The sequence below is a fragment of the Trachypithecus francoisi genome, unplaced genomic scaffold, assembly GCF_009764315.1.
Source record: "Trachypithecus francoisi isolate TF-2019V2 unplaced genomic scaffold, Tfra_2.0 Lachesis_group15, whole genome shotgun sequence".
NCBI lineage: Eukaryota > Metazoa > Chordata > Mammalia > Primates > Cercopithecidae > Trachypithecus > Trachypithecus francoisi.
The window spans coordinates 102,917,227-102,939,187 of record NW_022681460.1 but is presented as its reverse complement, the minus strand read 5'-3'; the positions used below and the strand labels follow the sequence as shown (position 1 = coordinate 102,939,187).

The window sequence follows — 21,961 nt, the reverse complement described above, 5'->3', positions numbered from 1 at the left end:
CACTTTGGGAGGCTGAGGCAGGTGAATCACGAGGTCAGGAGTTTGAGACCCTGGCTCTACTAAAAATTAAAAAAAAAAAAAAATTATCCGGGTGTGGTGGCGGGCAGCTGTAATCCCAGCTACTCGGGAGGCTGAGGCAGGAGAATTGCTTGAACCTGGGAGGCGCAGGTTGCAGTCAGCTGAGATCGTGCCACTGCACTTTAGCCTGGGTGACAGAGTAAGACTCTGTCGCAAAAAAAAAAAAGAAAAAAGATTTATTGTATTTTTGTTACTATTATGCATCAAGTTCCTCTCCTCTAGTTTTGTCTACTTAAAGAAAGTCAACTTTTAATGTTATAGTGTCTTTTTTTTTTCCTTTGGCAAATTTATATGGCATGTATTATCTTTTACACTTTTTTAATCTTTTTTTTTCCTTTTTGTGGAATGTGGGGTCTGGCTATATTGCCCAGGCATGTCTCAAACTCCTGGGCTCAAGCTATCCTCCTGCCGCTGCCTCCCTAAGAGTTGGGATTACAGGTGTGAGCCACTGAGCCTGGCCTGGGGTATATTATCTTTTATTGCAGTGTTTTAACGTTTATGGGTAGAAATATTTAAATCTTTTTGTAGGTCTTTTTTCATTTGACATTATAATCTAATCTTTTAAAAAATGCTATTTCCAAGTTTTCTATAAGCATCTTAAATAGTTGCATGATTCTTCCTCACGATAACCTTGAAACCATATTTCTTCATTCCTTATCTGTAGTTGAAAGCAACAATATTTCTGGTTCTTGAAGTGTGAATACTTTTTTAAATGCTTATTTTAGAAAATAAGTTAGGTTCGGAAAAGTATGAAAGCAAGAAAACCATGACCAGTAATTCTTTTCGTTTTTTTTTGAGATGGAATCTCGCTCTGTTGCCCAGACTGGAGTGCAGTGGCACGATCTCGGCTTACTCCAAGCTCCGCCTCCTGGGTTCACACCATTCTCCTGCCTCAGCCTCCGTAGTAGCTGGGACCACAGGCGCCTGCCACCATGGCCGGCTAATTTTTTGTGTTTTTAGTAGAGACGGGGTTTCACTGTGTTAGCCAGAATGGTCTTGATCTCTTGACCTCGTGATCTGCCCGCCTCAGCCTCCCAAAGTTGTGGGATTACAGGAGTGAGCCACTGCGCCCGGCAACCATGACTGGTAAATCTTTCACCAAGTGGTTCTTAATTTTTTTACATAATTCCCTTCGGAATTGTTTTATATATATGTAATATATACACACACACACGTGTGTGTATATATATATACACACGTATGTATGCATGCATATATATATTTATTTGAGACAGAGTTTTGCTCTTGTTGCCCAAGCTGGAGTGCAATGGCGCGATCTTGGCTCACTGCAAACCTCTGCCTCCCATGTTCAAGTGATTCTCCTGCCTCAGCCTCCCAAGTAGCTGCGATTACAGGTGGGCGCCACCACACCCAACTTTTTTTTTTTATTTTTAGTAGAAATGAGATTTCACCATTTTAGTCAGGCTGGTCTCAAACTCCTGACCTCAGGTGATCCGCCTGCCTTGGCCTCCCAAAGCACTGGGATAACAGGCGTGAGCTACCGCCCCTGGCCTGTATTGTTTTTTTTTTTTTTTTTTTTGAGACGGAGTCTTGCTCTGTTGCCTAGGCTGGAATGCAGTGGCCGGATCTCAGTTCACTGCAAGCTCCGCCTCCCAGGTTTACGCCATTCTCCTGCCTCAGCCTCCGGGTAGCTGGTACTACAGGCGCCCGCCACCGCGCCCGGCTAGTTTTTTGTATTTTTTTAGTAGAGACGGGGTTTCACCGTGTTAGCCAGGATGGTCTCGATCTCCTGACCTCGTGATCCGCCCGTCTCGGCCTCCCAAAGTGCTGGGATTACAGGCTTGAGCCACCGCGCCCGGCCCTGCCTGTATTGTTTTTTTTAAGCACAACTGAGAACATACTTAACATACAGTTCCCTATCCTGCTTATTTTTCATCTTATGTTATAAAGATATTGACTTATCAGTATAAGCTCTTGGTAAATATTTTTAAGACCTAAATAGGTATTGTTTATGTAACCAGTTCCCCAAGTGTTAAATATTTAGGCAGTTTCTAACTTTTTTTTTGTTTGTTTAAAGACAAGCTCTTGCTCTGTCACCCATGCTAAAGTGCAGTGGTGTGATCCTGGCTCACCGTAGCCTCCGCTTCCTGGGCTCAAGAAACCCTCCTGTCTCAGCTTCCTGAGTAGCTGGGACTACAGGCATGCGCAGCCACACCCAGGGCTAATTTTTTTGTTTTTTGTAGAGACAGGGTTTCAGGCCACTGTGCCTGTAATCTTAACTCTTTAAAAATTTTATTTATTTATTTATTTATTTTTTAGAATAGAGACAAGGTTTTGCTTTGTTGCCCAGGCTGGTTTCAAACTCCTTGCCTCAAGTGATCTGCCCCCCTCGGCCTCCCAGATGGCTGGGAGTGCAGGTGTGAGCCACTGTGCCCCACCTATTCTTAGATTTTTATCTGATTTGTAGATTATAGTCTAGGATTGATTTCTACTACTGAAATTCATGGATTAAGGATGTGAATCTTTTTGAAAAGTTAATTAAACATTAATATAACTCATGGCCCATTTCTTCTTCTTTTTTCTTTTCTTTTTTTAAGACAGAGTATCATTCCGTTGCCCAGGCTGGACTGTAGTGGTGCCATCTCAGTTCACTGCAACCTCTGCCTCCTGGGTTCAAGTGATTCTCCTGTCTCAGCCTCCTGAGTAGCTGGGATTACAAGCGTTTGCCACCATGCCCAGCTAATTTTTGTATTTTTAGTAGAGATGGGGTTTTGCCATGTTGGCCAGGCTGGTCTGGAACTCCTGACCTTAGGTGATCTTCCCATCTTGGCGTCCCAGAGTGCTGAGATTACAGGTGTGAGCCACTGAACCTGGCCTCATGGCCCATTTCAAATGATTGTCATGTAATGGCCTTGTACTTACTGTCTTCATTCTGAGATATGGCTCATACTGTTGACTGAATGATTTTCATTGGTACAGCAGACTCCATTCCAGCTAACATTGGAATTTTACAAATGAGGATAATCCAGTCCATTTTCATGACTGTACTTGGTTTTCTCAAAAAGGCTCCAGTAAAGCTGTAACATAGTAAAAGAATTGCCAGGCGTGGTGGCTCACGCCTGGAATCCCAGCACTTTGGGAGGCTGAGGCAGGCGGCTCACAAATCAGGAGTTCGAGATCAGCCTGGCCAACACAGTGAAACTCAATTTCTACAAAAAAATTAAAAAAAATTAGCTGGGCATGGTGGTGCGCACCTGTAATCCCAGCTACTTGGGAGGCTGGGGCAGGACAATTGCTTGAACTCAGGAGACAGAGGTTGCAGTGAGCCGAGATCGTGCCACTGCACTTCAGCTTGGGCAACAGAGTGATACTCTGACTCAAAAAAAAAAAGTATTGAGTAAATAGGTCCTTCTGTCACAAGGTTAATTGGATGCAGTTTATAAAAATGCAGCATTCATAGCCGATCCTGTTGTTCTAATATTTGCCATGCAGAAGTATAGGATTCTTAGGAATCTTTTACTAGATTAGTGTGGCAGATTAAGCACTCTTGAAATATAGGACAGGCTGTGCTTGGTGTCTCACTTCTGTAATCCTAGCACTTTGGAAGGCCAAGGTGGGCAGCACTTGAGGTCAGGAGTTCCAGATCAGCCTGGCCAACATGGTAAAACCCTATCTCTACTAAAAATACAAAAAAATTGGCCAGGCATGGTGGCGCGTGCCTGTAAGCGTGCCTGTAATCCTAGCTACTCCAGAGGCTGAGGCAGGAGAATCTTGAACCTGGGAGGCGGAGGTTACAGTGAGCCGAGATCATGTCACTGCACTCCAGCCTGGGGAACAGAGCGAGGCTCCATCTCAAAAAAAAAAAAAAAGAGATAGGACAAAGCTCATGAAAACAAATGCTTGCTGAATCTTAACAGAAAACTAGTTGAGCGGGTGCAGTGTCCAGCTATGCTGATCTTGGTGGACAGTTTTAAATGCAGCAGGAGGAAGTTACTTCATTTTCCATTCACAACTCTTTTGCTACTTTGTCAGACTTTTACTGAGCACCTGGGGAGAAAGTTTTTTTTTTTTCTAAACAGCTTTATTGAGGTCTAGTTTATATGCCATTAAAAGTGTAAGTATACAATTCAGTGATTTTTTTTTCTTTCAATTCAATGATTTTTGTGCTTTTTTTTTTTTTTTTCTTTGAGGCAGAGTTTCGCTCTTGTTGCCCAGGCTGGAGTACAGTGGCACCATCTTGGCTCACTGCAACCTCCGCCTCCCGGGTTCAAGCGATTCTCCAGACTCAGCGTCCGGAGTAGCTGGGATTACAGGGGCCTGCCCCACGCCTGGCTAATTTTTGTATTTTTAATAGAGAGGGAGTTTCACCATGTTGGCCAGGCTAGTCTCGAACTCCTGACCTCAGGTGATCCGCCCACCTCAGCCTTTCAAAATGTTGGGATTACAGGTGTGAGTCACCGTGCCCAGCTGATTTTTGTGCTTTTTAATACATTTATAGAGTTGTGCAACCATCATGACAATTCAGTTTTAGAGCATTTCCATTATCCCCCCCAAATTCCCTTGTGCTAGTTAACACTTAATCCCTAATTTCAGCCCCAGCCTTAGAGAACCACTAATTAAATGACTTTCTGTTTCTATATCCAAAGATTCCTTGACTTATGATGGGATAATGTCCTGATAATCCTATCGTAGAGTCAAAAAATCATAAATTGAACCGTGGTTATGTTGAGGACTGTCTGTATTTACCCTTCTTAGATGTTTCATGGAATTTACAATGTGTGGTGTTTTGGATCTGGCTTCCTTCCTCTAGCATAATATTTTCAAGGTTCTTCCATGTTGTAGCATGGATCAGTACCTTATTCCTTTTTTTTTTTTTGAGATCGAGTCTCTCTCTGTTGTTGCCCAAGGTGGAGTGCAGTGGTGTGATCTTGGCTCACACTGCAACCTATGCCCCCTGGGTTCAAGGAATTCTCCTGCTTCAGCCTCCCCAGTAGCTGGAATTACAGGTGCCCACCGTAACGCCCAACTAATTTTTGTGTTTTTGGTAGAGATGAGAGTTCACCATGTTGGCCAGGCTGGTCTTGAACTCCTGACCTCAAGTGGTCCACCTGCCTTGGCCTCCCAAAGTGCTGGGATTATAGATGTGAGCTACTGCGCCCCACCTGACTGGTGCTTTTTAAAAAATTAAAATATTCACTGTTGTTAAGTGACCCACTTATTGAAAATAATATCCCTAGTTCATTAACTTGGAATGGAAGTTTGGTGTGATAAAATGGCAAGGAGGCAGCTGACATCTCCAGTGAAGCCAGAGTGTCTGCAGCAGACAGTATTCTGGGAACCCTCCAGCCTTCTCAACAAAGTGAGACTCTGTCTTAAAAAAAAAAAAAAAAAGGTAGCTGCGCATGGTAGTGCATGCCTGTAGTCTCAGTTACTTGGTCGGCTGAGGTGGGCAGATTGCTTGGGGGAGGTTGAGGCTGCAGTGAGCCATGATCACACTGCCACACTCCAGCCTGGGCAACAACAGAGCAAGACCCTATCTCAAAAAAAAAAAAAAAAAAAAGAAAAAGAAAATAAAGAACTGCACTAAAGCTAGTGCCCCTTTCATTTCTTCGGAATTATCATCTACTGCTTCCCATATAAGATGGGAAGCAGTGGAAAGCCTTAGTGTGACCCTAGTGTATGATATATTTATCAGTTGGTAATTCTAAGATGTGCCCATCAGAAGCTAAAGAGTAGATTCCTGTGCTTAGACAGATGTGTTCTACTTGATTCACTAGTTTTAACTGACCTGGATTCGAATGACAAATTACATGAAATCTCCTGAGATGCATCTCTCACCAAAATGTACATCATGTTCATAATCTTGAGTTCCCTGACTGGAGAGACCGCGTCGGTCACATTCTCTATAGCAACCAGGCATGGTGCTAAGTGCATGGAAGCTCACAGTTAGCAAGAGCAGGCAGCCCTGGAAATCAGACCATTAACAGAGAGTGGCAAGTGCTGCAGTAGAAAGAAACTCAGAATGAGGAAACATTCAGAAAGGCTTCCTGGAGGAGAGAATACGTAAGCTAAGTCTTTTTTTTTTCTTTTGAGACTGAGTTTCGCTCTTATTGCCCAGAGTAGAGTACAACGGCACGATCTTGGCTCACTGCAGCCTCCGCCTCCTAGATTCATGTGATTCTCCTGCCTCAGCCTCCAGAGTAGCTGGGATTATAAGCATGTGCCACCACACCCAGCTCATTTTTTTGTGTGTTTTTTTTTTAGTAGAAATGGAGTTTCACCATGTTGGCCAGGCTGGTCTCGAACTTCTGACCCTAGGTGATCCACCCCCCCCCACCCCCCCTTGGCCTTCCAAAGTGCTGGGATTACAGGTGTGAGCCGTCACGCCCAGCCAAGATCTGTCTTGAATGACCAGTAGATACGTGCTCGGGAGGTGGAAAGGGCATATGGGGAGGGTGTTAACTAGAATGGTCTTTGGCAAGGAAGGCATCATTATGATCTAATTATAGGACTAGCATCCACCTGGGTATTCGCGCAGTGTTAGGTTAGTTGTGACCTGTGTGCCTCTGTGACACAGTACTGATGATGTAACCCAAACCTTGGGGACTGGGTTTGTGCAGTTCACCTGCATTCCATTCCTCTTAGGGCCCTGGTTTTATCTAGAGCTGGCTGGGCAGTTACTGACTTGTGCATTGGAACCAAGCAAACGGATAGCAATTGTTGAGTTGATTGCTGTATTTGCAGAAGATTCTTTTAAAGATAGAGGCTTTGGTTAATTACAGAGAACTCTCAACACAACCCAGAGTTTTTTTGTTTTTGTTTTTGTTTTTTTCTCTCTCTGAGACAGACGCCTGATCTGGGTCAATGTTGTTCTGTGCCATGGTTTTGGTTTCTGTGGTATTTAGAGAGTTTTGGTTGATGTCCCAGCTTTCAGGAAGCCTTAAAATATGTGCCTATGAAGCTGGGTACAGTGGTTCATGCCTGTAACTCCAGCACTTTGGGAGGCCAAGGTGGGCGGATCACCTCAGGTCAGGAGTTGGAGACCAGCGTGGCCAACATGGCGAAATCCCATCTCTACTAAAAATACAAACATTAGCCAGGCGTGGTGGAGGGCACCTGTAATCCCAGCTACATGGGAGGCTGAGGCAGGAGAATCGCTTGGACCTGGGAGGCGGAGGTTGCAGTGAGCTGAGATTGTGCCATTGCACTCCAGCCTGGGCAACAAGAGCAAAACTTCATCTCAAAAAAAAAAAAAAAAAGTGCCTATATGTACAGAGACTAGCATATGCACATCTATAATAATTAAGAGTGATATCTGCCCGGCAAAGAGGCTTGTTTCAATGTGGTGGAGTATTCTGGGATCTTTGGTTCAAGGCTAATCATTCATTTACCTACTACTTACCCACTGGAAAAACATTTGTGGGGCTCACACTGTGTACCAGGTACTGAGCTCAGTGCCAGGGATCCAGCAAAGATAAGATAGAAGGTGAAAACCAAGCAGCGTGGTTGAGGGGCAGTATCAGATTTGTGATGCCTAATAGGCTTCCTTCTGTGGAGGACCAGCTTTGGTCATCTGCCAGTGGTGGCCTACAATGTTGGGATCGATTAGTGATGTCTGTCATGGGCACAGAATACAATGGAAAGGCATGAATGCTGTGGATTTGCTGATGCTGTGTTAGGGTTGTGTGGTGTAGACAGAGTGACGACTGAAGATTCAGTAAGGGAGCTAGAGGGCTTTTATCTTAGAATAAAGGATGTTCATCTTGGTGATATGGGGGATGGAGGAAACTACATTGGATCAGCTTACGAGGATGGGGTTCAGGTACAGATGTTGCTGCTTATTATGCAGTTTTCAGGAGGTCACTTAAATGTCCTTAGCCTCAGCTTCTTCAAGTGTAAAATGGAGATAATAATACTTGCCTCATCTATATCATAGTGTTGATGAGAAGAGTAAAATAATGGGTATGAAAATATTTTACTACCCACAGAGTGATAAACACCTGGAGCATTGTTACCATGGGTGTGGGGATGGGTGGGGCATCTGTCTTTCCAGCCTGCTGCCCTTGTCATATCCAGCTCGTAATTCCAAGGCTGCCTTCATTCAGCCCACAGAATCTAAGCCTGTCCTTGCCCCATCACCACCTGCCATCTCATCCTGTCTTATTTTCTTCTAAGTTCTGATTAACGAAAACGGTCTCGTTAACTTATTTGTGTACCTCCCTTTGCTAGAAACATGCACATGAGTGAGGCAGAAACCTTGCCTGTCTCACTCCCACCGTCATCTCCTCAGAGCCTAGAACAGTGGCGGCATATGGCAGACATTCAGAATTTCTTAACGTTTGTTACATGAGTGAATGGAAAGGGCTCAGAAGTCCACAGACCCAATTGGGCAGAGGCTCAGGAGCCCTGAGAAGACTGCTAAGATCAAGTGCAGTTGCTGTGACCTCATCTCTTTGTTCCTGAATCTCTTATTTCTCTGGTTATTGAGAAACAAATTCGATTAAATGCACAGTAATTGTAACTTAATTGAAAATTCCATCAACTCACGATCTGAGTTCACAATGTAATCTCTTACAACAGAATAAAGAACAAGAATCAGAATTCATATTATTATTATTTTTAGAGCATGTAATCTCATATAACAGAATAAGAATGAGACTCAGAATTCATATATTTTTTTCAGAGCATGTAACAGGCCATGAAATTACACAATGTTTCCAATTTGGCAGCCTGGTGAATTCAGTCTCCAAAAACATAATCTTGTTCCTTAAACTACATGTAATATGAATTAGAGTTAAAACTTGTGAATTGGATGCAATTAACATCCAACCGGTCCCCACACGGAACTGATTGGTTTTTAACTTGTCCCCGCTCTGCACCCCTGCCAGCTGGCACCCGTCCCTGTTCCCATGTTCCTTGTGAATCGTTACTGTGCCAGTCTGATGCATATGGGTAGACTGTGCTGGGCATTCTGAGCTCTGTGAAATGAACATCAACCCAGGAGGTGTGTGGAGTGGCGCAGGTCAGTTACCCAGCCTGCAAATCCAGGTGTCTCCTGTCTGCCTTCACGCTGAGGTTTACACCTGGCAGCTTACTCATTTCCTGGAGATGCTGGGGCTGCCCTAGTTGCTACTCCCTTTTCTGGGGGCACTGATGAGTCATTGGTTCTCTCACAGGGTCACCTGTCTGTGTGCCCAGTTTGAAGCCGTCCTGCAGCATGGCTTGAAGAGGAGTCGAGGATTGGCACTCACGGCAGCAGCGATCAAGCAGGCAGCGGGCTTTGCCAGCAAAACCGAAACAGGTACCGCTCTGCCTGGCCATAGCTTGGGGGAGCTTGTCTTCCTTCTGCTCTTTTTCTTTTTATTTGTTTTTTTAATAGTAGGCAGGCAGTCATCGAGTGGGACTTGGTGGGGTGGTGTGTGCGCACAGAAATCCATGTCTTAATAGTAGTCAAAACGTAATGGTGTTGTCTGGCATCTTAATTTAAATGAAATCATCTTGTGCGCGGAATTCTCAGAGCCACATGGTACAGTCTCCTCTGGGTTTGGGGGCCTGCAGCACACTGGTTTATTTCACCAGTGTGGCGTCCCAGTCGCTGGGAAATTAATAATCTGTTTTAATTTGATGCCTGAGGATAGCATGGCATTTCATAATTAAATGTCTTCAGCACCAGCAACAGAAACCCCAGAGGTTCTGTTATCTTCCAATATAATGTTGGAAAAACATTTCCATGTGAATGACAAGCATAATGCTAAATAATAACTATTAACGCTTAGTACTTTGTACAAGACTTGCACTTTGATGTAAATTAACTCATTCCATTCTTCGAGAGCCCTGTGAGTAGCAGGGACTGTTATTATTGCCACTGTACAGATGAGGAAGCTGTTTACAGTGATCTGCTTTGGAGCTGAACCTGAAAGTGGATCATGTCATGTAACAAATGTCCGGTGGTCCCCTGCTCCCCTGAGCTTTCAGTTCCAGCCCTGGCCGCGGCTGCTGCTGGGAATCCAGGAATCTTTCTTATCACTATGTCGGTGTCATTGCTGAGTAAAATGTGTTGTCTTTTGCTGGTTCCCCTTTCACAGCCAAACGTTGGACCTTGTTGCATTTGGTGGCGGTGTGTGGAAATTCTCTGCTAACAGAATCCTTAGTCTTTTCCTCTCCTTCATGTTGCTGTGTCATCCTTCCTTTTTTTCTCAGCCCTTCTATTTATTTATTTAGTTTTTTAGAGTTGGGGTCTTGCTCTGTTACCCAGGCTGAAGTGCAGTGCTGTGATGATGGCTCACTGAAGCCTGGAACTGCTAGTCTCAAGTGATCCCCTTGCCTGAGCCTCTGAAATAGCTGGGACTGCAGGCTTGCACCACCATGCCCGGCTCGTTTTTAAACTTTTATAGAGACGGAGATCTTGTTCTGTTGGCCAGGCTGGTCTTAAACTCCTGGGCTCAAGTGATCCTCTCACCTCAGCCTGCCAGCTAGATTACAAATGTGAGACACCGTGCCTGGCTCCAACAGTTCTTTTTTTTTTTTTTTTTAAGATTATTTTATTGGTACATAATATTTGTACATTTGTATGGAATACCTGTGATTTTTTTTTGAGACGGAGTCTTGCTCTTGTTGCCCAAGCTGGAGTGCAGTGGCAACATCTTGGCTCACTGCAACCTCTGCCTCCGGGGTTCAAGTGATTCTCCTGCCTCAGCCTCCCGAGTAGGTGGGATTACAGGTGCCCACCACCATGCCTGGCTAATTTTTGTATTTTTAGTAGAGACGGGGTTTCACCATGTTGGCCAGGCTGGTCTCGAACTCCTGACCTTGTGATCTGCTCACCTCAGCCTCCCAAAGTGCTGGGATTATAGGTGTGAGCCACTGTGCCCGGCCTTGGTACTTGTGATATTTTGATACATGCCTAGAATGTGTAATGACTTTCAACAGATCTTTGCTTTTTTTTTTTTTCTTTCTTTGGGCAGTCTCCCGGGGCTAGCATAAGCTCAGGCTCCTAGATCTTTGTTTCTTGTTTATTTCACCAGTTACTCATTTTCAGAAATGAAGCAAAGATCTAGGAGCCTCTCTGAGCCTACTCTAGCCCCGGGAGACTGCCTAAAGAAAGAAAAAAAGAAGCAAAGATCTGTTGAAAGTCATTACACATTCTAGGCATGTATCAGAATATCACAGGTACCCTATAAATATGTGCAAATATTACGTATCAATAAAATAATTTTAATAATTTTTTTTAAAAAAGATCTGTTAGAGCCAGCCACGGAGGCTCACATTTAGAATCGCTTGAACCCGGGAGGTGGAGGTTGCAGTGAGGCCGAGATTGTGCCACTGCACTCCAGCCTGGGTGACAGAGCGAGACTCGTCTCAAAAAAAAAAAAAAAAAAAAAAAAAAGAGGGATTCCTGTCCCTGTTGCATTTTCTGTCATGCTTCTGTGCTCCTTCAAAAGCCAGGGAGGGAGGGATCCAGTCTGAGAAAAGCCAGCATCAAGGACTACTTCAGTCCTCGTAGAAATCACTGCCAATGACTTTGGCCACCTCCTGTATCCTGGATTATGTCTCTGCAGCTTCCTGTCTCCGGGACGACGCCTCCCTGAGTCCCTGTGTGTGAGTGAGTTGGTGTTACAGGCTGGGTGAGGAACTTTGCAGGGATTTAGCTTTTTCCAGGGCCGCCTGCCCTCAGGCTTCCTGGGCCCTCACACTTCTTGTTTATATCTTACCTGCCTTTGGGGGAATGACCTTAGAGGAATTGGTGTGAGTAAGCCGTGACGTTCTTAGTCCACTTCCATCCAACCGAGGGCAGCTGCCGGGCAAGGCAGAGGCAACCTTGGCTTTGAAGTCAGACTGCAAGGGTGAGTCTGAATGGCCTCGGGAAAGTTCTCCTCTGAGCCTTCGTTTTTTTCACCTGTGAAGGCGATAGTCTCGATACTCTCTTGCCTAGCTTGAGGGTTTGTCAGGGGGATTCAGTGAGAACCTTATTTGAAGCAGCTGCTTTAGTTCCTCACACCTAATAAATGTTTAACCACTTACTCTCCTCTCCCACCACCCTTTCAACTTTGAACCTCTTCCTCCATCTCATCCCTGCTTAAGGCACTGACCTTTTGGCCACAAAGAATGGCTGTTTTTGTTGCCACCAGGACTAGAATTCTTACCTTTCTGTTGCTTGGCCCTGGTAATCAAAGAACCAGCAACACATTTGCAAGGCATCTCCAGCATTCTGGTTCTGGCCGCCCCTCTCTGTCTTGGTGTGAGTGCTATACCTGCATGGTGGTGAGATGAATGAAAGGGCAGTTTCTGGCTGTTTTCTGCTGACGAGGATGTGCTGAGCAGCCTCCTGCAAATGAGAAGCAGGGAAAAGACCAAACCAGCTTAGCTCATTAGCTGGGCGTGGTAGTGCCCACTTGTAATCCCAGCTACTTGGGAGGGGCTGAGGCAGGAGAATTGTTTGAGCCCAGGAGGCTGAGGTTGCAGTGAGCCGAGATCATGCAATCTGGGAGAAAGAGCGAGACTCCATCTCTAAAAAAAAAAAAAAAAAAGAAAGAAAGAAAAGAAAAATTTGCCTTCCTTTGTCTTACAGAACAAAGAACAGGAGATTCCACTTTACCCCCTCATCATCACACCATATTCAGTTTTCTGTATATCCCACGACGTAGCATGCTTTGTGAAGGTAGGATACCATGTCTGTTTGCTTTCTCTTGACTCCTAGCATAGTGTCTGCCACTACACAGGTTCTTCAATAAAATTATGTTCAATAAACAAATACCTCTTGGTTGGAAAGAAGGCTTTATTCATTGTGTGCAGTACTGTATTTTGTGGTTCCTGAGGTACCATGTACCAGGATCACTCCAGCGTACTACAGGGAAAGTGATTAATTTTTGAGGAACAAAGCAAAAATTAATTAAAAGTGACTCAGAGCTCTACACAGACTTGGCTTGCTGTCTTTGTAGCCACTGGAAACCCAAGTAGCCAGTACAGAATACAGTATGGAAAAATTAATTATTTTCCATTCCACTTGGGAAAGTAGAAAGAACCACTGCCATTATTGGCGTTTGATGCATGACCTTGGAATTTGATTTTTTTTTTGGAGAAGGAGCCTCACTGTGTTGCCCAGGCTGGAGTGCAGTGGCATGATCTCGGCTCACTGCAACTTCTGCCTCCCGGGTTCGAGTGATTCTCTAGCCTCAGCCTCCTCAGTAGCTGGGATTACAGGTGCCTGCTACCACGCCTGGCTAATTTTTAAATTTTAGTAGAGATGGAGTTTTACCATGTTGGCCAGGTTGGTCTCGGTCTCCTGACCTCGGGTGATCCGTCCGCCTCGGCCTCTCAAAGTGCTGGGATTACAGGCGTGAGCCACTGCACCCGGCTGGAATTTGATGTTCTTTTAATCACTGATATATCATCATCAGGTTATAGGTTGGCAGTCAATTACAAGGTGATTGGTGCCATTCAGAATATACCAGAGACACAGTTACTGTTGCTGAGCTGCCTGTAAAATTTAAGTCTAATCTTCCCTGTCTGTTCAGCAGCCTTGGGCATCGAGGATCCTCTGACTTTGAAACACTGCCTTCCCTTGCTTTCTGCGATGCTTTAGCCTCTTGGCACGCTTTCTTCTTCTTTTCTGATCCTTCTTGGCATATCATTTCTGTACCCTCAAATATTATTCATCCTTGGATTCATTGTTGGCTCTTCTTTCTACGCATACTGTTTGGATTCCTTGGTGAAGTTGCTCTGTATGTACCTGTTATTCTTAGTCATACCCGCGGCCCAGAGTACTTCCTTGAACTCTGTCTCTTGAATGTCTCTAGTTGGTGTACAGCACGGGCTTGTCAGTCTCCAAGACTGAATTCTGATCTTCATCCATATGTGTTCCTGTGTTTCTTGCTTAGTAAATGGCTCTGCCCTTTACCCAGGTCCCCTGGACGGCTCTTGGGCTTCCTCCCAGCCTTCTCCTTCTCCCTGCCCTCTGCCGCCAAACCAGTCCTGCACAGAGCACTGTTTCTGTCTCTCACATGGGTCCCTGAGCCACTTGTGGTTCCTCCATCCTCAGTGAGTGCTCTTCTTTCTCCCCGACTTTTGTTTTTTTTTTTTTTTTTGAGACAGAGTCTCGCTCTGTCGCCCGGGCTGGAGTGCAGTGGCTGGATCTCAGCTCACTGCACGCTCCGCCTCCCGGGTTTACGCCATTCTCCTGCCTCAGCCTCCCGAGTAGCTGGGACTACAGACGCCCGCCACCTCGCCCGGCTAGTTTTTTGTATTTTTTTTTAGTAGAGACAGGGTTTCACCGTGTTAGCCAGGATGGTCTCGATCTCCTGACCTCGTGATCCACCCGACTCGGCCTCCCAAAGTGCTGGGATTACAGGCTTGAGCCACCGTGCCCGGCCCCGACTTGTGTTTTTCTGCCTTCAGTCTTGATCAGCTCTGACCCAATTTGCACATCATGGAATGGTCTTCTTTAATGACCATCCCACTCCCCCACTTACTCCCTGTAACCACGTTGACTTAAAGCTCTTCCGTGGGTCTCTTGTAGAGTTGGGACAAAGTATCCAGTGCTTGATCTGCCTTCTAGGGCTCTGTTCCCTACTGGCTGTGTCTGTTTGTGTCCTACCTCTTATGCCGTGCTGGATGCCAGGGGTGACAGACAGTGGCAGGTAAGACACCACAACTCTTTCATCCAGTTTGCAAATAAATGATGGCCTGAGTCCCACAAGCTCCTCTCTTGCCACGCCCCTGCCTTGGGACTCTTGAGAGCTCTCCGCAGTTCAGCAGCTAAAGCACTAATGCCAGATCCTGTGTGGGGCAGGGCCTTCAGCACCACTGCCTGTGCCTTGCTTGGTGCCTCTCACTAATTTAGATGATTCAATTCTGTATTTTTTTTTTTTTTTTTTTGAGATGGTGTCTCACTCTGTCGCCCAGGCTAGAGTGCAGTGGTGTGATCTCAGCTCATTGCAGCCTCTGCCTTCTGGGTTCAAGTGATTCTCGTGCCTCGGCCTCCTGAGTAGCTGGGACTACAGGTGTGTACCACCATGCCGCCTACTTTTTGTAGTTTTAGTAGAGACGGGATTTCCTTATGTTGGCTAGGCTGGTCTCAAACTCCTGGCCTCATGTGACCTGCCCGCCTCAGCTTCCCAAAGTGTTGGGATTACAGGCGTTAGCCCCTGTGCCTGGCCCAGTCTTGTATTTTGAACAACTCTCCTGGTTTCTACTGTCTTGAAACTCTTCAAGTCTGGCAGTTCTTTCCCTTCCACTACCTTCCGTCCTTCCTCAGCTCTCACCCAAACTCCTACTGGCCAAACTTCTATTCTCTCTTAAAAAAAAAAAATATGGCCAGGTGTGGTGGCTCATGCCTGTAATCATAGCACTTTGGGAGGCCGAGGCAGGTGGATCACGAGGTCAGGAGAGAGATCGAGACCATCCTGGCTAACACAGTGAAATCCCGTCTCAACTAAAAATACAAAAAATTAGCCAGGTGTGGTGGCAGGCACCTGTAGTCCCAGCTACTTGGGAGGCTGAGGCAGGAGAATGGCATGAACCTGGGAGGTGGAGCTTGCAGTGAGCAGAGAGTGTGCCACTGCACTCCAGCCTGGGCAACAGAGCAAGACTCTACCTCAAAAAACAAAAAAAAATTGGTAAAATATACATAATGAAATTTACCATTCAGCCATTTGAAGTGTACGGTTCAGCATAAGTGTACTTAATGCACATTCACATGTCATACAATAATCTTTACCACCATTCATCTCAGAACCTTTCCATTTTTACAAACCAAAACTGTATTCATTAAACACTAACACTCACTCCCTCCAGTCCCCTGCCTCTGGCAGCCAACATTCTACTTTCTGCCTCAGTGCATTCTACTACTTTAGGTTCCTTGTATCAGTGGGATCATGCAATCTTTGTTCTTTTGTGTCTGGCTTTATTTAGCATAACGTCTTCAAGGATCGTCCATGTTGTAATATGTGTCCGAATTTCCTTCTTTTTTTTTTTTTTAAAAAAAAAAAGATGGAGTCTTGCTCTGTCACCCAGGCTGCTGGAGTACAGTAAGTGGCGCTATCTCAGCTCACCACAACCTCCACCTCCTGAGTTCAAGTGATTCTGCTGACTCAGCCTCCCGAGTAGCTGGGACTGCAGGTGCGCGCCACTATGCCTGGCTAATTTTTTTATTTTTAATAGAGACGGAGTTTCACTGTGTTGGCCAGGCTGCTCTCGAACCCCTGACCTCCTGATCTGCCCGCCTCGGCCTCCCAAAGTGCTGGGATTACAGGCGTGAGCAACCTCGCCCGGCCCAGAATTTTCTTCTTTTTAAAGTCTGAGTAATACTTTTGAGGGTATGTAGAACCCATATTTTGTTTATTCCCATGATAGTTGGGTGTCTTCCACTTATGGGCTATAGTGAATGGTACTGCTATGAATATGAAGATGCAAATATTTGTTTTTTCCACTTTTAGTTCTTTTGGGGAATATACCTAGAAGGATAATGCTGGATCATGTTGTAATTCTGTGTTTAATTTTTTTTAGGAACCATCAGAGGGTTTTCTGTAGTGGCTAAACCATGTTGCATTCCCATGAGCAACACACAAGAGGTCCATTTTCTCCACATCCTTGCCAACTCCACAGCCTTGCCAGTGCTGGCTTTTTATTTATTTTTATTTATTTATTTTTTGAGATGGAGTCTCACTTTGTCACCCAGGCTGGAGTGCAGCAGTGTGATCTCGGCTCACTGCAGCCTCCACCTCCCGGGTTCAAGCGATTTTCCTGCCTTGGCTTCCCAAGTAGCTGGGATTACAGGCATGAGCCACCGTGACTTGCTAAGTATTGTATTTTTAGTAGAGGCAGAGTTTCACCATGTTGGCCAGGCTGATCTCAAACTCCTGGCCTCAAATGATCTGCCCGCCTTGACCTCCCAAAGTGCTAGGAGTATAGGCATGAGCCACTGCACCCGGCCACTGCTGGCTTTTTAAATTACAGAAAAGGTATACAGCTTTAACTGTATACATGGAGAGAACCAGAGAGTGATTACCACCCCCTTTATACACACACACACACTATACATATATATGTATAGTAACTTTATTATTTTTTGTAGGGACAGAATCTTACTATTTTGCCCAGGGTGGTCTCAAACTCCTTGTCCTAAGTGATCCTCCCACCTTGGCCTCCCAAAGTGCTGGGATTACAGGCCTGAGCCACCGTGCCTGGCCTCCTTTTTTCTGTTTTCATAATTGCCATCCTAATGGTTGTGAAGTGGTATCTCATGTGGTTTTGTTCTCTTCTCTCTTGAAATTTCAGAATTGTTTTCAAAAAGCCGTTCATGAGCTCCCTACGTGGTTCAGCTGGACTGTGCCCCTCCTGTAGTCCTAAGTTCTTCTTCCATCAAACCTATGTATGGAACTACCCATTTTCTTTCTTGCTTTTTTTTTTTTTTTTTTGAGCTGGAGTCTCGCTCTGTTGCCCGTGCTGGAGTGCAGTGGCACTATCTTGGCTCACTGCAGCCTCTGCCTCCTGGGTTCAAGCGATTCTCCTGCCCCAGTCTCCTGAGTAGCTGTGATTACAGACACACATCAGCACGCCTGGCTAAGTTTTATATTTTTAGTAGAGACAGGGTTTCATCATATTGGCCAGGCTGGTCTTGAACTAGTGACTTCAGGTGATCTGCCTGCATTGGCCTCCCAAAGTGTTACGATTACAGGCTCATCCTTGTAGCTCCAGTGTCTGGAGCTCCAGTATCTGGCTACCTGCATAGTAGAGGCCACCAAAGGACTGCATTCAAAATAACCACTTGAGGACCCTGACTTCAGAACACACTGCTCATTTTCCTGGGAAGCCAAACCTCTACTCTCAGTGGTCTGTATGCATCGTCAGTCAGTGGGAGCAGGTGGTAGTAATATACCCACAACTATAAAATGAGAGAGACCGACTTCCTTGATCTTCAGTGGGGATTTTTGAAAATGGTTGATTGCACTCAAAGCAGAATTTATATTTTGCTTCATTGGGTCACCTTGGGCAACAATTTCATTTCTGTAGAAAATTAATTTTGGATGTGTTTGCTTTTGCTTCTCTAGTTCTTTTAATTGTGATGTTAGGGTGTCAATTTTAGATCTTTCCTGCTTTCTCTTGTAGGCATTTAGTGCTATAAATTTCCCTCTACACACTGCTTTAAATGTGTCCCAGAGATTCTGGTATGTTGTATCTTTGTTCTCACTGGTTTCAAAGAACATCTTTATTTTTGCCTTCATTTCATTATGTACCCGGTAGTCATTCAGGAGCAGGTTGTTCAGTTTCCATGTATTTGAGCAGTTTTGATTGAGTTTCTTAGTCCTGAGTTCTAGTTTGATTGCACTGTGGTCTGAGAGACAGTTTGTTATAATTTCTGTTCTTTTACATTTGCTGAGGAGTGCTTTACTTCCAATTATGTGGTCAATTTTGGAATAAGTGCGATGCAGCAAACTATCGCAAGAACAGAAAACCAAATACCCTATGTTCTCACTCATAGGTGGGAATTGAACAATGAGATCACTTGAATACAGGAAGGGGATCATCACACACTGGGTCCTATTGTGGGGTGGGGGGAGGGGGGAGGGATAGCATTAGGAGATATACCTAATGTAAATGACGAGTTAATGGGTGAAGCACACCAACATGGCACATGTATACATATGTAACAAACCTGCACGTTGTGCACATGTACCCTAGAACTTAAAGTATAATAATTTTAAAAAAAGTTAGAAAAAATGAAAAAAAAAATTAATTTTGGAGGAAGCTGCATGTGCCAGGGGAGCCCTGGGTGTATCCTTTTGATGGTAAGGGGAAGTCCAGTTCCTCACCCGCCCATCCTTGCTTTCAGTTCCCTATTGGTGATTTTCTTTTGTGTTCATGCACGTGCAAATCAGCTGCTTTTGGTGAGGGAAATCTTGGAAGGATGTCTGCTAAAGGTGCAGAGAAAATGCAGAGCTCCGTTCAAGGTGAAAAAAGTGGTTGACAACCGGCAGAAAGAAGCTGGCCTTAGGGAGGAAGTCAGAAGCCAGGGTGCTGTACCCCTTGGGCTCTTTGTTAACTCCTGGCTCACTGTAGCATGGGGATGTCCACAGGGTCCCTTGGGGGTGGGTCCTTGACACCCAGGGTGGCAGGGACCTGGGCCAGTGGCTGTTTACTAAGGGGTATGAATGTGTCCCAGCACGTTAAGATCTAGTGGAGCTGGACTGGTACCTCTTGGCGGAATGTGACCTCTGCCTGTTTCAAAGGTGTTTAATCCTGCTGTCTCATAAATTAAGACTCAGGCCTATAATCCTAGCACTTTGGGAGGCCGAGGTGAGTGGATCACTTGAGGCCTGGATTTCGAGACCAGCCTGGCCAACATGGTGAAACGCTGTCTCCATTAAAAATACAAAAATTAGCTGGGCATGGTGGTGGGCACCTGTAATTCCAGCTACTTGGGAGGCTGAGGCAGGAGAATCGCTTGAACCCAGGAGGCAGAGGTTTCAGTGAGCTGAGACCATGCCCTGGCAGTGCAGCCTGGGCGACAGAGTAAGACTCCACCTCAAAAAAAAAAAAAAAGTAAAAGAAGTTTGGCCTCTGAGTTGTCAGTTTTTAGATCACAGTTATCCAGCCTGAGTTCCATGGGTCCTTTGCTTTGCTCCTTTCAGAATATAAATGACTCTTCAGCTCAAAATGGGGTATGCCCCTAAAAGGAAGTGAGACCCAAGTTGTAGAAGTCCTTCTTAGAAATTTCCCACTTTTGCCGGGCGTGGTGGCTCAAGCCTCTAATCCCAGCACTTTGGGAGGCCAAGACGGGCGGATCACGAGGTCAGGAGATCGAGACCATCCTGGCTAACACGGTGAAACCTGTCTCTACTAAAAATACAAAAAACTAGCCGGGCGAGGTGGCAGGCGCCTGTAGTCCCAACTACTGGGAAGGCTGAGGCAGGAGAATTGCGTGAACCCAGGAGGCGGAGCTTGCAGTGAGCTGAGGTCCGGCCACTGCACTCCAGCCTGGGTGACAGAGCGAGACTCCGTCTCAAAAAAAAAAAAGAAATTTCCCACTTTTTTTTTTTTTTTTTTTTTAAATAAGAGGGTCTTTCTCTGTTGCCAGACTAGAATTCAGTGGTGCAATCATGGCTCTCTGCAGCCTTCAACTTCCTGGCTCAAGCGATCCTCCCACTTCAGCCTCTCAGGTAGCTGGGACTGCACGTGCACGCCACCATGCCTGGTTAATTTATTTCCTACTCTTTAATAAAGGAGGTGCTGTGCTGTAAACTCTCATAGGATACAGGTGTATTATGCTGAGCTCTGGTTCTGGAAGGCAGTCTTGTGGCTAGTTGGAAGATGGCCAAGTGACAGAGCTCAGCCCCTTGTTGGCACTCTGCTCTTCCAATCCGTTTGTGCCTTGCAGTCAGGCTGGTTCAGTTTGGGATGTGACAGATTTGGGAGCACCTGTATTCACTGAGTTCTCAGGCTGGCACATGAGCGAACTTGGTTTACCTTTGTTCCTGGCATGACTGATACCATGTGTGGCTGATTCTGTTAGATTCTGCCCTCAGATTTATCCCTCTGTCTTCTTTGGCTTTGATAGAACCCAGATTTTGCTTAAGGCTGTGGTATGTACTCCTTTGTCTCTGTGAGGGATCCTGAAGGATTAAGCCAGTTTTGAGTTTTGCTCTCTGCTTTCTCTGCTCCCTTGTGTTTTGTCTAGGATCACTTGTTCTTTCCTGATAAAAGGGGCGATAGAGCTGGCTTCATCCCGTTCCCTTTCTTCCTGCTCAATTGTGAATGAGATGCCCAGAGTTGTGACAGTCCTCTGGGACAGCGAGGTCAAAGGGTTGGAGATTCTGGCCTGACATAGCCTTTGTATCACTGGCCTATTTCCAGGCCAACCCAGCTCCATGGAGTTGGATTTTCTTTGTGTATGGGTTTTTTTCATTTTGTTTTGTTTTTAGAGACAGGGCCTTGCTCTGTTAACCAGGCTGGAGTGCAGTGGTGCAATCATAGCTCACTACAGCCTCAAACTCCTGGGCTCCAGCCATCCCCCTGCCTCAGCCTCCTAAGTGGCTGGGACTACGGGTGTGTGCCGCCACACTAGACTCCTTGTAGTTGGGTTTTCTGTTTCGTTTTTGTAGAGATGGGGTCTTACCATGTTGCCCAGGCTGGTCTTGGGTTTTCTGATTTTTTTGTTGAGCAATACTTTGTTTTGGAGCAGTGTTGTCACATTGATGAGACACCCCTCACCCCCCATGGCTGTGGAGCACAGGTGTTGCTCAGTTCCTGGCGTGTTCTCGGTCTTCTATAGATGATTGTCAGATGACTGAAGAACATGTCCTGTCTCACTGCATTATTTCCTGTGGTTGCAAATGATAGAAAATCCTTTAGACTGATTGAAAACATCAGATGAAGGACATTTATGTATTGACTCAAGTAACTAAGAAATCATCTCAGAGTTGAGCTGGATTCGGGGGCCCTGACTTCTCCCAAATCTGCCGTCCCTCCAGCACAGCTTCTCTGTGGTTGGGTGTCTTTCCAGATGGGGTCTCTCTACGTGATGGGGTGGAAAATGGCCCCAGGTAGCTACAGGTTTCCAGGGATGAGAGATCCTACTTCTAGAAGGGGGTCGGCACACTCCCTCCTTACGGGTCGTATTACAGGTTTTGTGAGCCATGCAGTCTCCGTAGCAGTGACTCAGCTCTGCCACTGGAGCAGAAACTCAGCCACAGACCATATGGGAGCAAATGGGTGTGGCTGCGTTCCAGGAACACTGTGCTTACAAAAACAGTTTGGAGGCCAAATTTGACCCCCAGGCCATAGTTTGCTGACCTCAGCTCCTGGAGGAGACAAGGCGTCTTTTCTGGTGGCTCCAGTAAAACCCTGTGGTCCAGGGCTGAGACTAGGGTGAGGTTAGTGAGACACTCACTTTGGCCACAAAATTGAAGGTGGTACCAAAAAACTT

General features: G+C 45.6%; 1 protein-coding gene across 5 annotated transcripts in view; it reads left to right on the top strand.

Annotated features, from left to right (window-relative positions):
* The window catches only part of SNX29 (sorting nexin 29), a 617,391-nt gene that overhangs the window by 44,417 nt on the left and 551,013 nt on the right, over window positions 1–21,961 (top strand). For 4 of the 5 annotated variants that reach the window (XM_033236483.1, XM_033236482.1, XM_033236485.1 and 1 more), the window contains 2 exons: window positions 9,216–9,340; window positions 12,608–12,697. In XM_033236483.1, coding sequence (XP_033092374.1) covers window positions 9,216–9,340; window positions 12,608–12,697 — 215 coding nt within the window. The remainder of the gene's footprint in view (window positions 1–9,215; window positions 9,341–12,607; window positions 12,698–21,961) is intronic. The other variant, XM_033236484.1, reaches the window with a different exon arrangement.